The following is a 21,050-nucleotide window of genomic DNA, read 5'->3' on the forward strand; positions in this document are numbered from 1 at the left end:
TTCTTATTTGAGGAGCTCAGAGTACTTTACAAATTCAAGTTAATATTGTGGTGAAGCACAGAAAAACATACAGGACCCAAAAACCTACAAACTGGCTGAGGAACTTCACCTCCAGCAACGAAAAATGCCATAGCGAACACACCTTAGAATCTCTTATAATCCTATACAATTTCTAGCTGTCCAATAGTATTCTCTATTTTGCCATTTTTAAAAAGTGAGTCATGAAAATAATTTCTTCCTATACAATATATTTAAAGTATTTTTTAAGGTAACTGAAATATACTTTTATATTTCTCATATATATTCCATGACATTTTAAAGTCCTTCATATCTTCATATATTACAAAACTTTTGGTAGTGGTTTTAGGACCATGTGATTCCTGCATAAAGCACTTATCCCTCTATTCAAGTCTGGATACACATGTCCTTTAACATCCCATACTACCTACAGTGACCCCAGTAGCATGAAATACCAAAAAGGTAAAACTAGGGCAGCTCAGAGAGGGTAAGTAATATGCCCTGTGTTGCACAGCAAGTCAAGAGGCAGAGCTGGGATGCAGTTGCCCATCTGATTCCCATTTGTCAGCTGAATTCCCATGGAACTGAACAATGTGCCACTTTGGAATGAGACAGACCGAAGTTCCAGTCTGTCTTCCAGTCATTTCTAGTTATATAATCTAAGGCAAGTGACTAAATTAAGGCAAGTGTTTAAATTTGCTGAACCATCATTTCCTTTCTTGCAAAATAAAGATTCAATCAGTTAGCTTGTCATTCAACAAGTAGTTAATAACTGTCTCCATATGGTGGCTCCAAATATTCAGTGCAATAAAGCCTAGTATTCAACAGTGGTCAAGATCACAGTATGTGCCCAACAAATACTGGCTCCATTTTGTATGTATTTATAGTTGCTACTGGACTGATGGAAGAAGAAATGGCTATTTGTTAGTATATGTAATCCTGCTTGGACTCTTCGTTAGTCAATTAGTTCATTCAGAAAGATTGTACTGAGTGTCTACTATGTATATTCATTCTTAGAATAAATTAGTGAGGCAAAAATCCTTGTTCTTACAGAGCTTACATTCTAGCAATACAAATATGTTAGCCCATGAAGATAATAAGCATATAACAAATAGTTAATCATGTAGTACTCAAGAGTATACTAAAGAGCTATGAACAAAAGAAAAAGCTGAAATAGGTTGGGATTGTGTTGCAATAGAGAGGTCAAGGTAGGTTTCATTAAGAAGGTAATATTTGGGCAAAGACTTGAAGTAAGCGAGAGAGTGAGCAACACAGATAACAAGAGGTTTGTTTTCTGGCCTGAAGTGTCAGCCAGTGCAAATGCCCTGGGGTGGGAGAATTCCTGATATAAGAAGAGCACAGAGGTTGGAGTGCAATGAAGGAGGAAGAAGATTAGATGACACCAGGAAAGTAACAGGGTCCAGATCAAGTAAGGTTTTTTTTTGGCCATTGTAAGGCTTTTATATTGAATGTGATGCTAGCCATTGCAGGATTTTGATGTGTGGAAAGTTGATGCGCCTGTGCTGACATGATTTTAAATGCATCACTTTGGCTGCTGTACAAGAGTCAAGGGTAGAAGCAGGAGACTTGTTAAGAGATTGTTGCAGTAACACAGGCAGGTCATGGTGGTCCAGATCAAGATGCCATAGAGGTGTGAGTGAGACATGGTCTGTCTCTGAATACAATGTGATGGCAGAGACATCTAATACATTAGAAGAATTAAAAGGACTACAAGGATTTTGGCTTGAGCAGTTGGAAGCATGCCATTGTCTTCAGGTGAAGACTGCAGATGGAACAGTCTTGGTGGGAGAGGAGAGCAAGGTCTCATTTTTGGACATCATTGGTGGCCTTGACTGGAAAAATGTCAGTTAAGTAGTAGGAGTGAAGGTTTGATGGAATGAGTTTAAGGGAGAATGGAAGAAGGGGATGTGGAGAAAATGGATACAGACCATTTGTTGTTGCAAAGGAGTTCAAGAAATATGAAGCTTGTTCTAATGGGTGAGGTGTGGTCCAGAGAAAGCTCTATTCTCTGAGACAACCTTATTTATGCTGGTAAGAATGATCTAGTAGAGGATAGTGAAAAAGTGGTGACATAGGACATAAAGGAAAGAATGACAGGAATGAGGTTCTTGGGTACGCAAGAGCAAATGGAGTCAGTGGCCATGTGCTGGCATGAGAGGCAGTCTGTGGAAACAAGCAGGAAGGTGGAGTGTGTGGGTGAGAGCAACTGGCAGCTGAGGAATTTCATTTTTGGCCCATTTTTCTCTGGGATGTAGAAATCAAGGTCATCATTTTTGAAAGATTGGAGAAATGTTAACCCTAATCCTTAAGACATCTGCTGTACTTTGTTTTCTTGTCCGGGTTCATTTTTTACTTTCTGTTACCTTTCAGGTTCTGTTCCTTAAAAATATGTAGGGAGAGGGGGAAAAGCAAAATGCTGGACACAGGACAGGAAGAAGTGTGTGTACGTGCAAAGGAAAAAGAGCAATCAATCCAGAGACACATAAATCTCAGAGATATGAAAAAAAAAGTCAATTAAAGAATCTAGTATTACAAAATCCTACAACTTTCAGTGAACACCTTGATCAGAAAAGAGGCACAGTTAGCTCTCATTCTTTGCAAATATCCCACGTTTCTTGTTTGTAGTACCTTCATGTTTGCCTTGTTTTCTTTCACAGGAAAGCATTCAGCACTCATATTACCAGATAAGAGTCACAGAGGACCTAAATCTTTCATGTAGGTACTTCTCCGATGCATTTCTTATTAAATGACAGGAAAATGAAATAACTTCTAACAGTTTTCATGTCCAACGTGGGCTATGTTAACATCATACCCTCCAAAAAGGGTACATAAGTTTTCTAAGGATAAAAGTTATTTGGAGCCAGATACCACTTTTCCATTTTAAGTGGTATGTTGGGAGTCTGTAAGAGGATCTTGAGAATGTGAGGATGTTACATTTAAGGATGTCATCATTCAGGAATGGTTGACCAGGAACTGCTTCTTTTCCAACTGCACTGGGTTTAGGCCAAGAACATGAATTTGATGAATCCAGTTGAGCCTTCCTGCCCTATGACAACTACCTGACTTTTTAAAAACACATTTAATACCACACGTAGTTTCCTTTAAAAAAATTGTGGTAAAATGTTACGTAAAATTTACCATCTTAATGGTGTTTAAGTGTACAGTTCAGGGGCATTAAGTCCATTCATGGTGCTGTGGAAACGTCATCATCATCCATCTGCAAACCTCTTTCCATCTTCCCAAACTGAAACTCTGTGCCCATTAAACACTGAGTTCCCACTCCACTGCCCCCCATCCCCATCCCCTGGAAACCTTCATTCTCCTTTTTGTCTCTATGAATTTGACTACTCTAAGTACCTCATATCAGTGGAATCATACAATACTTGTCTTTTTGTATGGCTTGTTTTACTTGGCCTCATCTCCTCAAGAAGCACCTAACATTGCATTACCCATCCTTCATATTGGTAGGTGGAGTCTCAGCTTGTGGCCTGATGTACAGTACATTACTTACGTGGGATGCTTTGATCAAAAGATTCACTCTGGAGGACTATCTCGTGTGTCGGGGTGGCTAGGAACATTTGGACTTTTTTTGCTTCCACCCTGTGAATAAATCAATCATAGCCTCACTTTAGTTCATTGGAACAGATTTCGAAGAAAATTCCAACTTCATTGGAGGGGGAGGTACAAGGTAAAAGAAAAAAAGTCTTCCTCGTTTTTAGAGAGTATTCATGTATTTAAAATAAAATTTATATTATCCATACACTCAGCAAGGTGCTTCTTCTAAAATAGGGGTTCTGCTTGTGAACATTTCTTATATATAGCTCTCCTAACTGCCCCCACCCAACCCCAGGAACTGAATGGAACAATGCAAGTCCTGTCAGTCCTCTGGCCTTCCAGAGCACCTTAGAGATTTTATGGTGTGTATTTTAAGAATCTGTCTCAATTTCCTGGTTCAAGACTCTGAGCAATGTGTATCAAGAAGGGTCAGTCAGCTCTAGGCACAAGAGACCCCTTCTCTAAACCCTCCAAGGCTTACTATGGAACTGCACTGGAAGCCCCAAGTTCACTACTGTCTAAATTTCAAAGAGTTGTGGAATCATTGTGGGTAAGCAGAAGCAGCATAATTAGGGAAGTTCATGGTTTCTTCTTTTTTTCTCTATAAGCCTGAAAAATAGGGTAAACAACAACAACAAACCCCATACAACCTAAGCTTCTCTGTTTTCTCACTTCTAAGATGTCATCAGGCCATAGGGGCCTTTTGCTGTTTGAGGATTTGCCATGTATCCTGGTATTTCCAGAGATCTGAGGGACTCACAGCTGGTGTGACAAATTGCAGCTGTTTTCAACAACCACAACTGTACCCCTATCCCATGCCCTCCTGTGGGAAGAGGGCCTCCTCTACAGCCAGCTTCCCTTTTGTGACTCAGAGGAAGGTTTCTAAGGACTGTCTGAAGGAGCAGCTCCTGGGGTGGTGCAGGTCAAAAGTCATTACCAAGGGGCATGGCCTTGGGACTGACTGACTACTGACTTCCCCCTTTGAAGTCCTCTCTAGAATGAAGGTGATAATGTTCTGAACCAGAATTTAAAAAAAAAAAAAAAGTTAATCATAAAAAAGGTTGGAATTTTCCAAAGTTGTTGAAAGACTCAGATTAGGATTTTACTTTTGTTTGTATATCCAGGAGTTGAAGAGCACTGGGCTCTGGGCTTTCCAGAATCCACTTACTCATGTGCATTCCCTCCCGTTTTCTCCCTTTCTTCCTCTCCCTCTCTTCCACTTCCTCTCTCCCTCTTCCTCTCATTCTGTCTGTCTCTGTTAAATTTGTCACATATAAAGCATTTACATCATTAAAAATTTAAAGAGAAAAAAAATTTAAAGAGAAAATATGTAAATGTAGAGAATAAACATTCTACTTCCTTTTCCCATCTTCCTGGTTCCTCACCTCTGTCGCTTACCAGTAATCACTCCTAGTGGTCTCTTAGCTAGTTTTGCAGAGTTGCTTTAGAAGGAAAAGTGCTCATATGTCATTATCCCTGCCCTTTTGCACTAAAGGTTGCATATTGTACAAAGGGTTCACCGTATTTTTTTTTTTCTGTTAATACATCTTGGAATCATTTGCACCTCAGAACACAGAAAGCTTCCTGACTCCTTTTCACAAATAGAGAGTACTGTAGTTTGTGAATGTATACATGGGTATGGTTGTTCCTAAATGGTGGTTGTTCCAAATACTGCTGCAGTCCCTAACACTAGGACATATGTGAATATTGGGAGGATGAGAAGGGGTGGTACATCCCCGAAGTGGAATTACTGAGTCAAAGGCCATATGCAATTGTATTTCTGATAGATATTGCCAAATTACCTTAATTCTTTCCTTTTCCCTGCTTTCACCAACCAAGGGTGGCCGACAATGATAGATTAAAAATATCCTGCCTGTATACATAGCATTTTCATTTCTTACTATGAGTAAAGTTGAGGATATTTTCATATGTTTAAGAAACTTTAGTATTTCCTTTCCTGTGAACTGTGTGTTTATACTTTGCCTATTTTTCTACTGCTTAGGTGTTTGGTTTCACTGATTTCTGGAAACAATTTATCTATTTGGGAGGCTAGCCCTTTGTTATGTGAACTTTATTTTCATACAATGTATATTGTGTTTATATTTTCAGTTTGGTTTCTTATTTTTGAGGTTCATTTTGTATGTGATAAAGTGCATAAATCTTTAAAGTACAGTTTAACAAAACTATTTGCCTGTGTATCAATCTTCCAGATCTGTTTTTTATACCAGTACCATACTGTTTTGATTGCTACAGTGATATATATTAGCTTTATAGTAAAATGTAACATAATTGCTTTGTAATATAGTTTGAAATCTGAAAGTCTGATGCTTCCGGCTTTGTTCTTCTTCAAGGTTGCTGTGGTTCTATAGTAGTGCTTTGTGATTCTTTGTATGTCTGTGGTATCGGTTGTAATGTCTCCTCTTTCATTTCTGATTTGAGTCCTTGCTCTTTTTTTCTTCACAAGTCTAACCAAAAGTTTATCTATTTTGTCTATTTAAAACACACACACACACACACACACACACACACAGCTGTTAATTGATCTTTTCTGTATTGTTTTGTCTCTCTTTCACTTATTTCTGCTCTGATCTTAGTTAATTATTTCCTTCCTTCTGCTAACTTGAGGTATAGTTTGTTCTTCTTCTTCTAGTTCCTTAAAGTGTAGCATGAAGTTTTTTATGTGAGATGTCTTTCTATCTTAATGTTGGTATTTATTGTAATGAAAGTCCATAGAGCTGCTTTTACTGCACCCCATGTTGCCTTCCCATTTTCATTTGTCTATAGATGTATTTTTATTTCTTTCTCAGTTTCTTTTTTGATCCACTGGTTGTTCAGTTGTTTGTTGTTTAATCTCCACACATTGTGAATTTTCCAGTTTTCTTCTTGCACTTAATTTCCAGTTTCACACCATTGTGGCTGGAAAAGATGCTTGATATGATTTCAGTCTTCTTAAATTTGCTAAGATTTGTTTTGTGGCTTAACATATGACCTATCTTGGAGGTTGTTGCATGTTCACTTGAGAAGAATATACGTTCTCTTTCTTTGGGATGGAATGTTCTGTGTGTATCTGTTAAACCAATTGTCTAATGGGGCATTTAAGGACAATATTTCCTTACTGATTTTCTGTCTAAAAGATCTATTCATTGATGAAAGTAGGGTATTAAATCCCTTACTATTATTATATTGCTGTTTATTTCTCCTTTTGGGTCTGTCAATATTTGCTTTATACATGTAGTGCTCCTATGTTGGGTGCATAAATATTTACAAATGTCATATCCTCATATTCGACTGACCCCTTTATCATTATGTAATGCCTTTCTTTGTCTCTTGTTTTTATTTTAAATTCTGCTTTGTCTGATATACGTATAGCTATCGTAGATTTCTTTTGGTTTCCATTTGTGTGGAATATCATTTTCCATCCCTTCACCTTCATTCTCCGTGTGTCCTTACATCTGAAGTGAGTCTCTTGTAGGCAACATATAGGTGGCTTTTGTTTTTCAATCCATTCAGCCATCCTATGTCTTTTGATTGGATAATTTAGTCTAGTTATGTTTAAAGAAATTACTCACAACCATAGGCACACCTCAGTGATACTGCAGGCTTGGTTTCAGACTACCACAATATAGCTAATATTGCAATAAATTGAGTCAAGTGGATTTTTTGCTTTCCCTGTACATATAAAAGTTATGTTTGCACTATACTGGAGTCTCTTAAGTGTATCATTGCATTATGCCTGAAAAGAACAATGTCTTAATTAAAAGAACATATCTTAATTAAAAATAATTTAATGTTAATGTATGCCTACAATCACTTGAACTTTCAGCAAGTCACAGTCACTGTTCACAGATCACCATAAAAAATAATGAAAAAGTATGCAATATTGTGCAAATTACCACAATGTGACAGAGACATGAAGTGAGCAAGTGCTGTTGGAAAAATGGCATCAATAGATCTGTGGACAGGGTATGCCACAAACTTTCAATTTGTTAAAAAAAAAAAAAAAAAAAAAAAGGGCGGGGGAGAAAGCAGCAGCTGTGAAGTGCCATAAGGAAAAGCACAGTAAAACAAGATATGCCTGTGTATACTTATGGCCATTTTGTTCTTTGTTTCCTGTTATTTAGTAATTCCTTTGTTCCTTCATTTCTTCTCTTTCTTTATGATTTGACGATTTTCTGTAGTGGTATGCTTAGATTCCTTTCTCTTTTGTGTGTGTGTGTGTATTTACTGTAGGTTTTTCTGTTCTGTGGTTACCATGAAACTTACATAAAATTATTTATATTTTAAGTCTATTTTAAGTTGGTAACAACTGAAGTTCAAATGCATTCTAAAGGTCTGCATTTTTACCCTCTTCATCACTTTTTATGTTTTTGATGTCATCATTTACATTTTTTCTCATGTACCTACTAACAAAGGATTACAACTATAGTTATTTTTACTACTTTTGTCTTTTAACCTTCATATTAGCTTTAGAAATGATTTATCCATCACCTTTACGACATCAGATTATTATGAACTTTACTATACATTAACTTTTACCTATGAGATTTATAATTTCATGCTTTTCTGTTACTGACTAGTGCCCTTTCATTTCAGTTTAAAGAAGTCCCTTTGACATTTCTTGTAAGGACAGGTCAGTGGGGAAGAACTTCTTTAGCTTTTGTTTGTCTGGAACACTTTCAATTCCAACTTTGCTGGATACAATATTCTTGGTTGGTAGTTGTTTTTCCTTCAGAATTTTTAATATAGCATCCTACCCACTCTTGGCTTCCAAGGTTTGTTCTGAGAAATCTGTTCGTAGAGTTCCCTTGTGTGTGATTAGCTTCTTGTCTTTTGTTGCTTTCAAGATTCTTTGTGTTTGATTTTTGACAGTTTCATTATAATGTATCTTAGTGAAATATTTTTGGGTTGTACCTGGTTGGGAATCTTTCTGCATTGTGTAGCTGGACATGTGGGCCCATATTTAGAAGTCTCTTGGGTAAATACCTAGAAATGGAATTGTTGGGTCGTGGGGATAAGCATTTCTTTAAATTGAATAGAAATGGCCAGTTGCCCAGACTGATTGTTCAAGAGTTACAGTTGCTCCTCATCCTTGCCAACAGGTGGTACTGTCAGTGCTGAGTACTCAATAGGTGCCAAATAGGTGAGTGTTCATTAATCAGTTCACTCATTTACTTTAGATTTGCCCATATTTCCAATTTTTCTTTTATTTTTTTAAATTTTATTTATTTATTTGACAGAGAGGGAGATCACAAGTAGACAGGGGAGGGGGGAAGCAGACCCCCTCCCTGCTGAGCAGAGAGCCCAATGTGGGGCTTGATTCCAGGACCCTGAGATCATAACCTGAGCAGGCAGAGGCTTAACCCACTGAGCCACCCAGGTGCCCCTGCTTCTTTCAAAATAATTTTTTTTTTCCAACACTTGATTTTTTTTAAATTTTTTAAAATTTCTTTTCAGTGTAACAGTATTCATTGTTTTTGTACCACACACAGTGCTCCATGCAATAAGTACCCTTCCTAATACCCACCACCTTGATTCCCCAACCTCCCACCCCCCACCCCTTCAAGACCCTCAGGTTGTTTTTCAGAGTCCATAGTCTCTTATGGTTCACCTCCCCTTCCAATTTTCCTCAACTCCCTTCTTCTCTCCATCTCCCCAATGTCCTCCATGTTATTTCTTATGCTCCACAAATAAGTGAAACATATGATAACTGACTCTCTCTTGACTTATTTCACTCAGCATAATCTCTTCCAGTCCCATCCATGTTGCTACAAAAGTTGGGTATTCATCCTTTCTGATAGAGGCATAGTACTCCATAATGTATATGGACCACATCTTCCTTATCCATTCATCCGTTGAAGGGCATCTTGGTTCTTTCTACAGTTTGGCGACTGTGGCCATTGCTGCTATAAACATTGGGGTCCAGATGGCCCTTCTTTTCACGACATCTGTATCTTTGGGGTAAATACCCTGGAGTGCAATGGCAGGGTCATAGGGAAGCTCTATTTTTAATTTCTTGAGGAAACTCCACACTGTTCTCCAAAGTGGCTGCACCAACTTGCATTCCCACCAACAGTGTAAGAGGGTTACCCTTTCTCCACATCCTCTCCAACACATGTTTTCCTGTCTTGCTAATTCTGGCCATTCTAACTGGTGTAAGGTGGTATCTCAATGTGGTTTTCATTTGAATCTCCCTGATGGCTAGTGATGATGAACATTTTTTCATGTGTCTGATAGCCATTTATATGTCTTCATTGGAGAAGTGTCTGTTCATAACTTCTGCCCATTTTTTAATATGATTATCTGTTTTTTGTGTGTTGAGTTAGAACTCCTCAAACTCAAAATAAAAATTTTTTTAAAAGTGCATTTTGTCCTCTTTATCCAGGTCACACAATCTCCTTTCTTAACACACTACTCCAAATATAGCAGGCATTCAGTATAGTTAAAGACTAATTATTCACCTTATAGTTCCTGAAAGCCCACCTAAAACTTGAGGAGGTGCCAGGCTTCATATGTCTGAAATAGAAGTCTGTTATTACTGAGAAGGAGCATGGTGTTTTCACTCAGAAGAACACATAGTTTATGGCAGACCATTGGAACTGACCTCTCCCTGGAGATAGTTTGGGTATAGAGATTAAAAATGTTAATACACATTAATTTCTAGCATTTGGCCTGTTGTTCTTCAAGGCCATCAGATCAGGACCAGTGGGAAAAAGGCAACAACTATGAAAGCAAACAATGTAATTTGTTGTCTTCTTCCAAGGGAGTGGGAGAAAGAGAGCAATTCTAGGAGAAGCCCTGGTCCTTTTCTCCTACAGTGCACTTCCCTGACTTCCAGTAGCCACAGCTTCATCTATAGGGGAGAACACAGACCTTGGATATCTAAACCTTTTTGCAACAATACGCAGGGGAAAGTGGCAGAAATTGGCAGATTATCTGGCTCAACACAGAGATCTGGGTGTCTGTCCACTAACCACCAGAAGTTAAAATAAAGTTAGGATATACAAACTTGATGCACCGTCTGTTAAAATAATAGCGAGGAAGGTTGTGAAAGGACAAAGCTTTCTTTGAAAACATGTGAGGTGAAATGGAAACGTGATTTTCCAAAATGAATCATTAAAAAAAAAATCTTTTTTTGGTAAGAAAACCATAAGGAGTTATCTCAAAGTAGTTGTGCATGTGTGTGTGTGTTTATGAAGGGACAGTGTGTAAGGCACTATAAGCCACTGAAAGGGTCTTGTCTTTTTCTGAGTGATAGGGGAGGTCGTGGAAAGGCAGAGAACAGGGAGTGATATGTCTGATTTACACAGCCAAAGCCTCTTCCCTCTGATTACTACAGGAAGGGCCAGAAGCAGAGATACCTGTTAAGAGGCTACTGAACTAATCAGAAGAAAGATGATAGGGGCTGGACCAGGGCAAGATCATACAGATAGTTTAAGTGATCTAATTCTCAGTTTACTTTGAGGTAGGAACAATAGGATTTTCTGACATGATGGGTGTAGCATAGCAGAAAAGAGGATGCAAGCGTGACTTCAGGATTTTTGGCCTGAGAAATTGGAAGAATGAAGTTGCCATCCACTGAAAGGAAGACATTAGGGGAAGCCAGTGTGGCAGCCTAGGGTTCTGTGCTGCTGGGGATGTGAAGTTCAAGATACCTGTTTGACGTGTGCTTAATAAGCTTGGGGAAATCATGGAAAGTGTGGAAGTACCTGGGAGGGAAATGTGGGAAGAATGAGGAGAACAGGGGCCACCTGGGAGGTTCAGTACATTAAGCATCTGACTCTTGGTTTCAGCTCAGGTCCATGATCTTATGGGTCATGGGACTGAACCCAGCATTAGGCTCCACATTCAGTGGCAGTGGGGTCTGCCTGGGGAGTCTCTCCCTCTGAGAAGGAGCATGCTCTCTCCACTTGCTCTTTCTCTCTCTTTCTCTGGAATAAACAAATAGTTAAAAAAAAAGAATGAGAACAGCTTTTCAACAAAAGTCAGGATAAAGAGAACAGCCTCACCTCTTTCTAAATATTGTAGGATGAAATCTTTGAGCTCTGCTACTTTCCATCTCCCGAACTTCCTCTAGTAATGTTCTCTTGCAGGTATTTCTAATCCTGTATTATGTGGAAAAGATACAGCATAATACATGAGATTTATAAACTCTAAGCAAAAATTTCTCCCCTCTTGAATAATTCTGGGCATCCCTTACTTAGAGGCCTTATGATAGGGTGCAATGCAGCAGGCCCAGTCTTCCTGTGAAACCAGACTCTATTTTCTTAGCTATAAAGCATTAGCAGAAGGGATACTGGAAAGAGCCGGGTAGTGCCCATTAGTAGCCAACCACCTCAAATACAGACTTCCATACAAATCTATAGATCTGAGTGTGTGTCTAAGTCACAGAGGGCCCTGATTGTGGAGGAGTCCATCTGTATGAATTCAGCCAGATGGTTGAAGATTCATAGGACTGATATGATTCTGTATGACTTTTTCTACCATGCTCACTATTCCATAATCTTGATTCTTAAATTTTCAGCTGTGTGCTACCTCCAACCCTCACTTAGGCAGAGAGACCTAGGACTAAGTGTGCCATTTAGTAGCAGAAGTAATGGTAGAGTGGTTGTGTCAGAGATTCATATATCAGGTGTGCATATTTGAAACGTGCAAAGCAACCTAGACAGATACTCTCCATTTTCTGTCGCAACTTATTTTCACTGGGGCATCTATCTCTGTCTGTATTCAAGCATTCATCATTTATCAACACATGTAGGAGAACCTTATGTTTGTCTTGTCTCTTGAACACAGCTAGATAATTATCAAATCATTCTGAACACCCAGAAAATTGATCTGGGGAGAAAAGAAGCCACATTGTAGAAGGTAGGAGATGTGGTGATGTGACCTGGAGTAGAAAAGAATCACTGGTGCCATAGAGGGAGGAAGCCCTATCACAGAGAATGAGAGAGAGAGAAAGAGAGAGATGTGTGCACAGGGGATTACACAAGAAAACACTTCCCCAAAACCACTGACTGGGAAAATGAGAGGGGCTGATTATCACAAGTTTTTATAAGTGGTGGAGCTGAAAATCTGAAGTTTTAGAAGTTTGTGCCGTTGCTAGAATTGAGCCGGATGGACATAGCAGTGTTACTATGGAGAAGGAAGGCAGAGACCCAGGAGTGGACATCATGCTCTGAGGATCCCCTGCATCACCCTGGGAGAAACTGTTCCCCTTTCTGGAGTGTATTTGGGAGAGGTGACATTGTCTCTGAGGGGACAAAAGAGCCTGCAGGCAACGTTGAGCTGCCCTGTTCATTAACATACGAGTAAAGACACCTGCTGAGGGCAGCTAACTGGATGCTGGCTTTTTGCTCTGCTCTACCATAAAACCCAAACCCCTACTTAGTAGTGGGACTGCTTTTCTTTGACAAACCTGTCCCAGCCACAGCCCAGCAAGAGCCACCCACAGAGGATCAGTGCAGTCTGCACTGTGTCTGCACTGTGACTGCTCCCCCAAATTTGGAGTTTTGAAAACTATTTGCATGCCTGAGATAAAACACAGGAGTACTGCTCCACCAGACAGGCAGATGGCTTGGACACAGACAAGGTGAACGTAGGGCTTTGACAAAAGCCTGGGACACAAGAAGGGAGATTGTTCACTGTTCTGTGAGGGCTTCATGAACAGCTGCAGACGTGAACTCCTCTCTCCAGGGAAGAGAGCAGACTGATGCCATTTTTTACCTCTCCCATCAACACAGACAGACTTCAATGAGCAGAACAGTGCACATAGTGGATTCTGGAGCTACTTACACCAAGCTCTGATTGCCCTGCAGGTGCCTTTTTTAATAGGACAAGTGTGACTGAGAGCCAGAGGAGCAGCAGAGCCCTTCCCCAGAAGGCCAGCAACCCCCTTCCACCACACAAGCACAAGGTCTACTAATCATAGAGTGCTACAAAGCTTCAACTCTAGAGGAAATAGGACCAAGCAAAGGTTTTCCCAGCACAAAAAAACAGAGACCTAGACAAAATGTCAAGTTGGAGGAATTAATCCCAAAAGAAAGAACAAGAAGGGGCCATGACCAGAGAGCTAATCAAAATAGGTATAAGTAATATTCCTGAACCAGAATTTAAGACAACAATCATAAGGATACAAGCTGGGCTTGAGAAAAACATAGAAGAAACCAGAGAGATGCTTATTGCAGAGATAAAACACCTAAAAACTAGTCAGGCCAAAATAAAAAAATGCAATAACTAAGATGCAAAACCACCTAGATATAATGACCATAAGAAGCAGAGGATAGAATAAGTGATACAGAAGATAAAATTATGGAAGCCAATGAAGCTGAAAAGAAGAGGGGAAGAAAAATATTCGATCATGAATGTAGACTTAAGGAAGTCTGCGGCTTCATAGTGTGTAATAACTTTCATATCATGGGAGTCCCACAGGAAGGGAGAGAAAAGGGGCAGAAGGTTTATTTATGTAAATTGCAGCTAAAAACTTCCCTAATCTGGGGAAAGAAATAGGCATCTAAATCCAGAAGAGACAGAAAATTCTTACCAAAATCAACAAGAGCCAGCCAAAACCAAGACATGACATAGTAAAATTTGCAAAACACAGAGGTAAGGAAAGAATCCTGAAAGCAGCAAGGGAAAAGAAATTACTAACCTACAAGGGAAGACAAATCAGGTTAGCAGCAGATCTCTCCATAGAAACCTGGCAGGCCAGAAGAGAATGGCATAATTTATTCAATGTACTGAATAGGAAAAAATATTCAGCCAAGAATACTTTATCCAGCAAGGCTGTCATTCACAATAATAGGAGAGAGAGTTTCCAAAACAAACAAAAACTAAGAGTTTATAACCCTAAACCAGCCCTGCAAGAAATATTAAAGGGGACTCTTTTAGTGAGAAAGACCAAAAGCAACAAAGACTGGAAAGGAACAGAGAAAACCTCCAGAAACAATAACTTTATAGGTAATAGGGGATAAATTCATATCTATCCATAATTACTCTAAATGTAATTACTCTAAATGTAAATGCTCTAATCAAAAGACATAGGGTCATCATGTCAAAAGAAATGAAAAAAACCAAGACCCATCTATATGCAGCCTGCAAGAGAACTGTTTTATTTTATTTTTTAAAAGATTTTATTCATTTGAGAGTACAGAACAAGTAAGAGAGAGCATGAGGTGGAGGGGAGGAGCAGAGGGAGAGGCAGGCTCCCATGAGCAGGTACCCCAACACTGGGCTTGATCCCAGGACTCTGGGATCATGACCCAAACCAAAGGCAGACATTTAACCAACTGAGCCATCCAGGTGGCCCAAGAAAATCATTTTATACCTAAAGACACCTCCAGATAGAAGTGAGGGGATGGGGGAACCATCTATCATGTTAATGGATGTCAAAAGAAAGCCAGAGTAGCCATACTTATGAGACAAACTAGATTTTAAACCAAAGACTGTAACAAGAGATGAAGAAAGGCACTGTATCATAATAAATCATAATAAAGAGGTTCCAGGGGAATTCTACCAGGCAGCTAAAGATGGGTTAATACTATTCTTAAACTATTCCCAAAAAATAGAAATGAAAGGAAAATTTCCAAACTCATTTTACAAGACTAGCATTAACTTGATTCTAAAACCAGATGAAGACCCCACTAAAGAGGAGAATTATAGGCCAATATCCCTAGTGAACATGGATGCAATAACTCACAATAAGATACTAGCAAATTGAATCCAACAGTATATTAAAGGAATTATTTACCACAATCAAGTGGGATTTATTCCTGGGCTGCAGGGATGGTTCAATATTCACGAATCAATCAATATGATACATCACATTAATAAAAAGAAGAATAAGAACCATATGATCCTCTCAATAGATTCAGAAAAAGCATTTGACAAAATAAAGCAGCAATTCTTGATAAAAACCCTCAATAAAGTACAGATAAATGGAACATATGTCAACATTATAAAGGCCATATATGAAAGAACCACAGCTAATATCATCCTCAATGGGGAAAAACTGAGAGCTTTTCCTCTAAAATCAGGAAAAATACAGGAATGTCCACTCTCACCATTATTATTTAACCTAGTACTGGAAGTCCTAGCCTCAGCAATCATACAATAGAAATAAATAAAAGGCATCCAAATGGCAAGGAAGAAGTCGACATTGACAACTTGCAAATGACATGATACTCTATGTGGGCAACCTGAAAGACTCCACCAAAAATTTGCTACAACTGATACAAGAATTCAGCAAAGTCACAGAAATCTGCATTTCTATACATCAATAATAAAACAGCAGAAAGAGAAATCAAGGAATAGATCCCATTTACAGTTGTACCAAAACCCACAAGATACCCAGGAGTAAAGCTAACCAAAGAGGTAAAAAGATCTGTACTCTGAAAACCATAGAACACTGTTGAAAGAAATTGAAAATGACACAAAGAAATGGAAAAAACATTCCATGATCACAGATTGGAAAACAAATATTGTTAAAATGTCTATACTATAAACAATTTGCAAATTTAATGCAATCCTTATCAAAATACAACCATTTTTCACAGAGCTAGAACAAACAAACAATGCCAGAATTTGTGTAGTATCAGGAAAGACTCCACATAACCAAAGTTAATGTTGAATTGTTTATCTGAGATGGCATTTTTAAATGAAGTCCCATATACCCACAGCACGACCAAATTCATTTGTTAAGCTTGCTGTAAAATGCTGTCACTAAAGCCACTGGGCTTTAGGGGCAGTTCTTTTGGCTCTGTTTTGTTTTTTACCTCAATATATCTGTTTCCTTTACTAATCTATTTACATTTCCTGTTTATAAGATATTCTATGATTCAGAATGATTTAAAAATCTTGGTGTAATCCCAGGAAGACACTTAAGTGAAAATTAAGCAAAAATTGTGAAATGATTCAGTGAAATAAGTCAAGCAGAGAAAGACAATCATCAAATGGTTTCACTCATATGTGAAATATGAGTGAATATGAAATATGTAATATAAGGAATAGAGCAGAGCATCATAGAAGAAGGGAGGGAAAACTGAATGGGAAGTCATCAGAGAGAAAAGCCATGAGACTCTTAACTATAAGAAACTTAACTATAAGAAACAAACTGAGGGTTGCTGGAGAGGTGGTGGGTGGGAGGGTTGGGGTAACAGAGTGATGGGCATTAAGGAAGGCACATGATATAATGAGCCCTGGGTGTTACAGGCAACTAATGAATCATTGAACACTACATCAAAAAGTAAAGGTGTATTAGATGTTGGCTAATCAATCTTTATTAAAAACTGAAATAATTCAAACATACATGTTACTTGGATTTTAAAAGGCTGTACATACTACTAAAATACTTTTTTTGAGCTACATAGCACTTAACACAAAAGTATAAACTTCAAAGATTTCACAGTCCCCTTTGACTTACATATTTTTACACCTGTATTTACCATATTACAAAACAAAACAAAAACAAAGAAAAATGGTATGCTAAATTATCTTTACTCACAGAATAAAAAGAGGTCTCAAGTAATTAGAAAGACAACAACAGGGGCACCTGTGTGGCTCAATGGGTTAAGCCTCTGCCTTTGGCTTGGGATATGATCTCAGGGTCCTAGGATCGAACTCCATATTAGGCTCTCTGCTCAGCGGGGAGCCTGCTTCCTCCTCTCTCTCCACCTGCCTCTCTGCCTACTTGTGATCTCTCTCTCTGCCAAATAAATAAATAAAATCTTAAAAAATAAATAAATAAACAAAAAGACAACAACAAATTCAAGATTATCATTACTTGCCTTGAAAATGCAGTTGGGAACTTGCAGACAACCTTGGCTATACTCAATGGTAGAGAAGATGCTAACAAACTAATAGGATGATTCTAACATAAGCCCCTCAGTTCTCAGTGTACCTTTATCTGTTCCTGGAAATCTGGAATCTACACCTAGATGAAGATATCACCGGGAATCAATTCACAGAAGCTACAGGTTTTACTTTTATTAAGTTAGTTTTTTGTTATCTTCAGTTAGCCACCCCATTTAGTACATCAGTTTTTAATGTTGTGTTCAATGATTCATTAGTTGCCTATAATACCCAGTGCTCACACATGACCTCCTTAATACCCATCACCCAGCTACCCCAACGCCATCACCCTCCTCCCCCTCTGAAATCCTCAGTTTATTTTCCCAGAGTGCAGAGTCTCTCATAGTTTGTCTCCCTCTCTCATTTCCCACCCTCCAGTTTTCCCTCCCTTCCCCTATGGTCTTCCATGCTATTCCTTATGTTCCACATATGAGTGACACCATAGGTTTTAAAAGATCCAAGTTAACACCTATAGTCAATACCATGGATCAAAATTAATATTATCCCTTCTAGAATATTTCTTTCTCTGCATCTTAGTTTGAAATTTATAATGTTTCAGAGCTTTGTTTATGTTGTAGATTATGTACAATGATCTTATGTAAGTTATTTCTGATTTTGAAAGCTTGTAATTTCATGGATTCTTTGTACTACCTCAGAGATTTCAGGGATTTCTAGCACCTTGTTTAAAGGTGTTTGTTTGTTTGTTTGTTTTCCCCTGTGTGATTCGGTTAAAAAAAAAAGTGGGAGGATTCTGTAATCTAATACATATTCTGGGAGAACTATATTTGATAGATTCTTATTCCAAATATTTTTAAAAAGAAGAATATCTGTCTAATTTGAATATCTCCCTCCTAGTTCTTATTTTATTATTGGCTTTTAATTTGTGATCCTCTGGTATCAGGTTTTAGTTCCTCTAAAGTGCAAAGAAGCTCTATAAATCCCACTTCTAAAGAGTAAATGGATGACCTTTCCGGAAAAAAGAAAAATCACAAATTAGGTAATATCACTATAAATTTTTACCTCTCGTGAGTTTTGATGCTCTTTTGTTGTTTGTTTGTTTCTAAATTGAGTGCTGGTAAATCAGTGGCAAAAGCAGAGAGCATTCACTTCCTCTAAATGTTCCATGACTTTTAATATTCATAAAATGGCCAATTTTTAAATTTAATTTGCTGTGAAAACCATATAATTGGAAAAGAACAATTAACTATAACAGCTTATCTTTTGGTTACTATTTCATTTTTCAACTTACGATTTCCATATTAAATTTAGAGTCAGGCACACAATGGGGACTATGAAAAAACCAAGCCAGAAGTATGGACAAACCAGGACCATCTTGACCTGCAAATAAACAGAAATGAAGAGTACTTAAATAGGAATCTTTTAGTTTGTCAGGATTGGGTACCAAGAGCAACTCTCAGTTTCTCTTCTCCACAAAAACCTGGAGATGCAGGTTTGGATACAGTCATGGAGTCTAGAACTACTAAATCAATGTACACACATAACGCCAAACAGTAGTATTAGCTGGCTTAATTTAATAACATATTTTATAAACAACCAACTAAATAAATATTTTGATCAAGTAAGTTGTATTTCAGGAATGCAAGAGTGGTTCAACCTTGCATTACCTAGCAATACACCTTTCACTTCCAGACATTGTGCGTAAGGTAATTATGCCATTATAGTCCCCTGGGAAAACTCACTCTTCTCTCTGCCAGACAGATTAACTGGGAACAGATCACTTTAATTCAATAAGGACTGTACTGACTTGAGACTGGATAAGGCTCTGCATTGTATATATATTTCTAATTTTCTGTATATTCTAATAGTTCAACATCTTAAAAAACCTTTCTATCTGAAGACTGCCCCGCCCAGGGCTAGTCCATTCTTAGAGATAGTAAGATCTCAATTGCCTTTGCTCTGCAAATTCAAGGGCTAAATCCACGGCCTTCTCTCCTCTATCTGGCCCATACACCCCAGGAGGCAATATTCCTCTGCTATAATTACCCCAGAACCAAGAACCAGGCAACTAGAAACCACCTATAGGCCAAAACCTGCAAAAATCACTCAAACAAGCCATTTCTGGGCTGTTTACCCACTCTGCCTTGCTTTCCCCTTGAAAAAACCCAATAAAGGCAAGGCCTACCAGCTCCCGAGCTCCTGTGGTCTGTCTCCTGAAAACCCTGGTATCTTTCCCTTTTGGCCCGATGTGGCATTCTGTGATTTATTTTTAGGAAGTGTGAGAATGATAAATTTTGTTAAAATGGCAATAGTAAGTCCTTAACCTATCAGTAACTACTTTAAATGTAAATGGATTAAATTGTCCAATCAAAAGACATAGAGTGACTGAATGGATAGAAGAAAATAAGATCCAGGTATACCTGGGTGGCTCAGTCACTTAAGCATCTGCCTTTTACTCAGGTTATGATCTGGGGTTCTGGGATCCAGCCCTGCATTGGGTTCCATGCTCAGTGAGGAGTCTGTTTCTCCCTCCTCTCCCTCTGCCCTTCCCCCCACTTGTGCATGCTTTCTCTCTAAGAAAATCTAAAAACAAAAATAAGATCTAGCAGTATGCTGCTAAGAGACTCACTTCAGCTTTAAGGACACATAGGCACAAAGTAAAGGTATTGAAAAAGATATTACAAATAAATGGTAACCAAAAGAGAGCAGGAGTGGCTGTACTTGTATTAGATAAAGTGATATTCAGGCCAAATTGGTCACAAGAGACAGAGAAGATCACTGTATAGTATGGGGGTCAATTCATTAAGAGGATATAAGAATCATAAATTATTTGCACCCAGGAGTATTGCACCTAAGTATTTAAACCAGATACTAACAAAGCTGAAGGAGGAAAGTTAGAACAATATAATAGTAGAAATTCAATACTCCACTTTCAACAATGATTAGATCATTTAGACAGAAAAATCAATAAGGAAACAGCTTACATTAATACCACAATAGGCAAAACGGACCTTGTAAACACATACAGAACATTCAATCCAACAGCACAAGAATACACATTCCTCTCCAGTGCACATGGAACACTCTATGGGATAGATCACACCTTGGGCCACAAAACAAACAGACAACCTACTGAATGGGAGGTATTTGTAAATCATATATTCAATCAGAAGTTAATGTCCAAAATATATAAAGAACTTATAGAAGTCAATGCCAAAAAGAGAGAGAGAGAAAGAGAGAGAGAGAGAGAGAACGGGAGAGAGAAAGAGAAAATAAATAAATATTTCAACTAAAATGGGCTGAAGACACAAATGGGCACTTTTCTAAGGAAGATTTGCAGATAGACAATAGACAAATGAAAGGATGCTCAACATCCCTAATCATCAGAGAAATGTAAGTCAAAACCACATCTTCTACCTGTCAGAATGGCTAGAATTAAAATAAAAAATAACAACTGTTGGTGAGAATGTGGAGAAAAAGGAATCCTCATGCTGTCAGGAATGTAAATTTGTGCAGCCACTGTGGAAAACATTATGGAGGTCCCTCAAAAATTAAATACTATATGATCCAGTAATTCTGCTACTAGGTATTTACCCAAAGAAAAGGAAAACACTAATTCAAAAGATACATACATCCCCATATTTATTGCAATATTA

General features: G+C 38.2%; 1 protein-coding gene across 1 annotated transcript in view; it reads right to left on the reverse strand.

The window, feature by feature from the left end:
- The window catches only part of LOC122907411 (phospholipid-transporting ATPase IB-like), a 341,403-nt gene that overhangs the window by 59,785 nt on the left and 260,568 nt on the right, over positions 1-21,050 (reverse strand). Inside the window, exon 34 of the mRNA XM_044250287.1 lies at positions 18,686-18,774. Within this exon, the coding sequence (XP_044106222.1) occupies positions 18,686-18,774 (89 nt within the window). The remainder of the gene's footprint in view (positions 1-18,685; positions 18,775-21,050) is intronic.

The sequence above is a fragment of the Neovison vison genome, chromosome 5, assembly GCF_020171115.1.
Source record: "Neovison vison isolate M4711 chromosome 5, ASM_NN_V1, whole genome shotgun sequence".
In the NCBI taxonomy this organism is placed as follows: Eukaryota; Metazoa; Chordata; class Mammalia; order Carnivora; family Mustelidae; genus Neogale; species Neogale vison.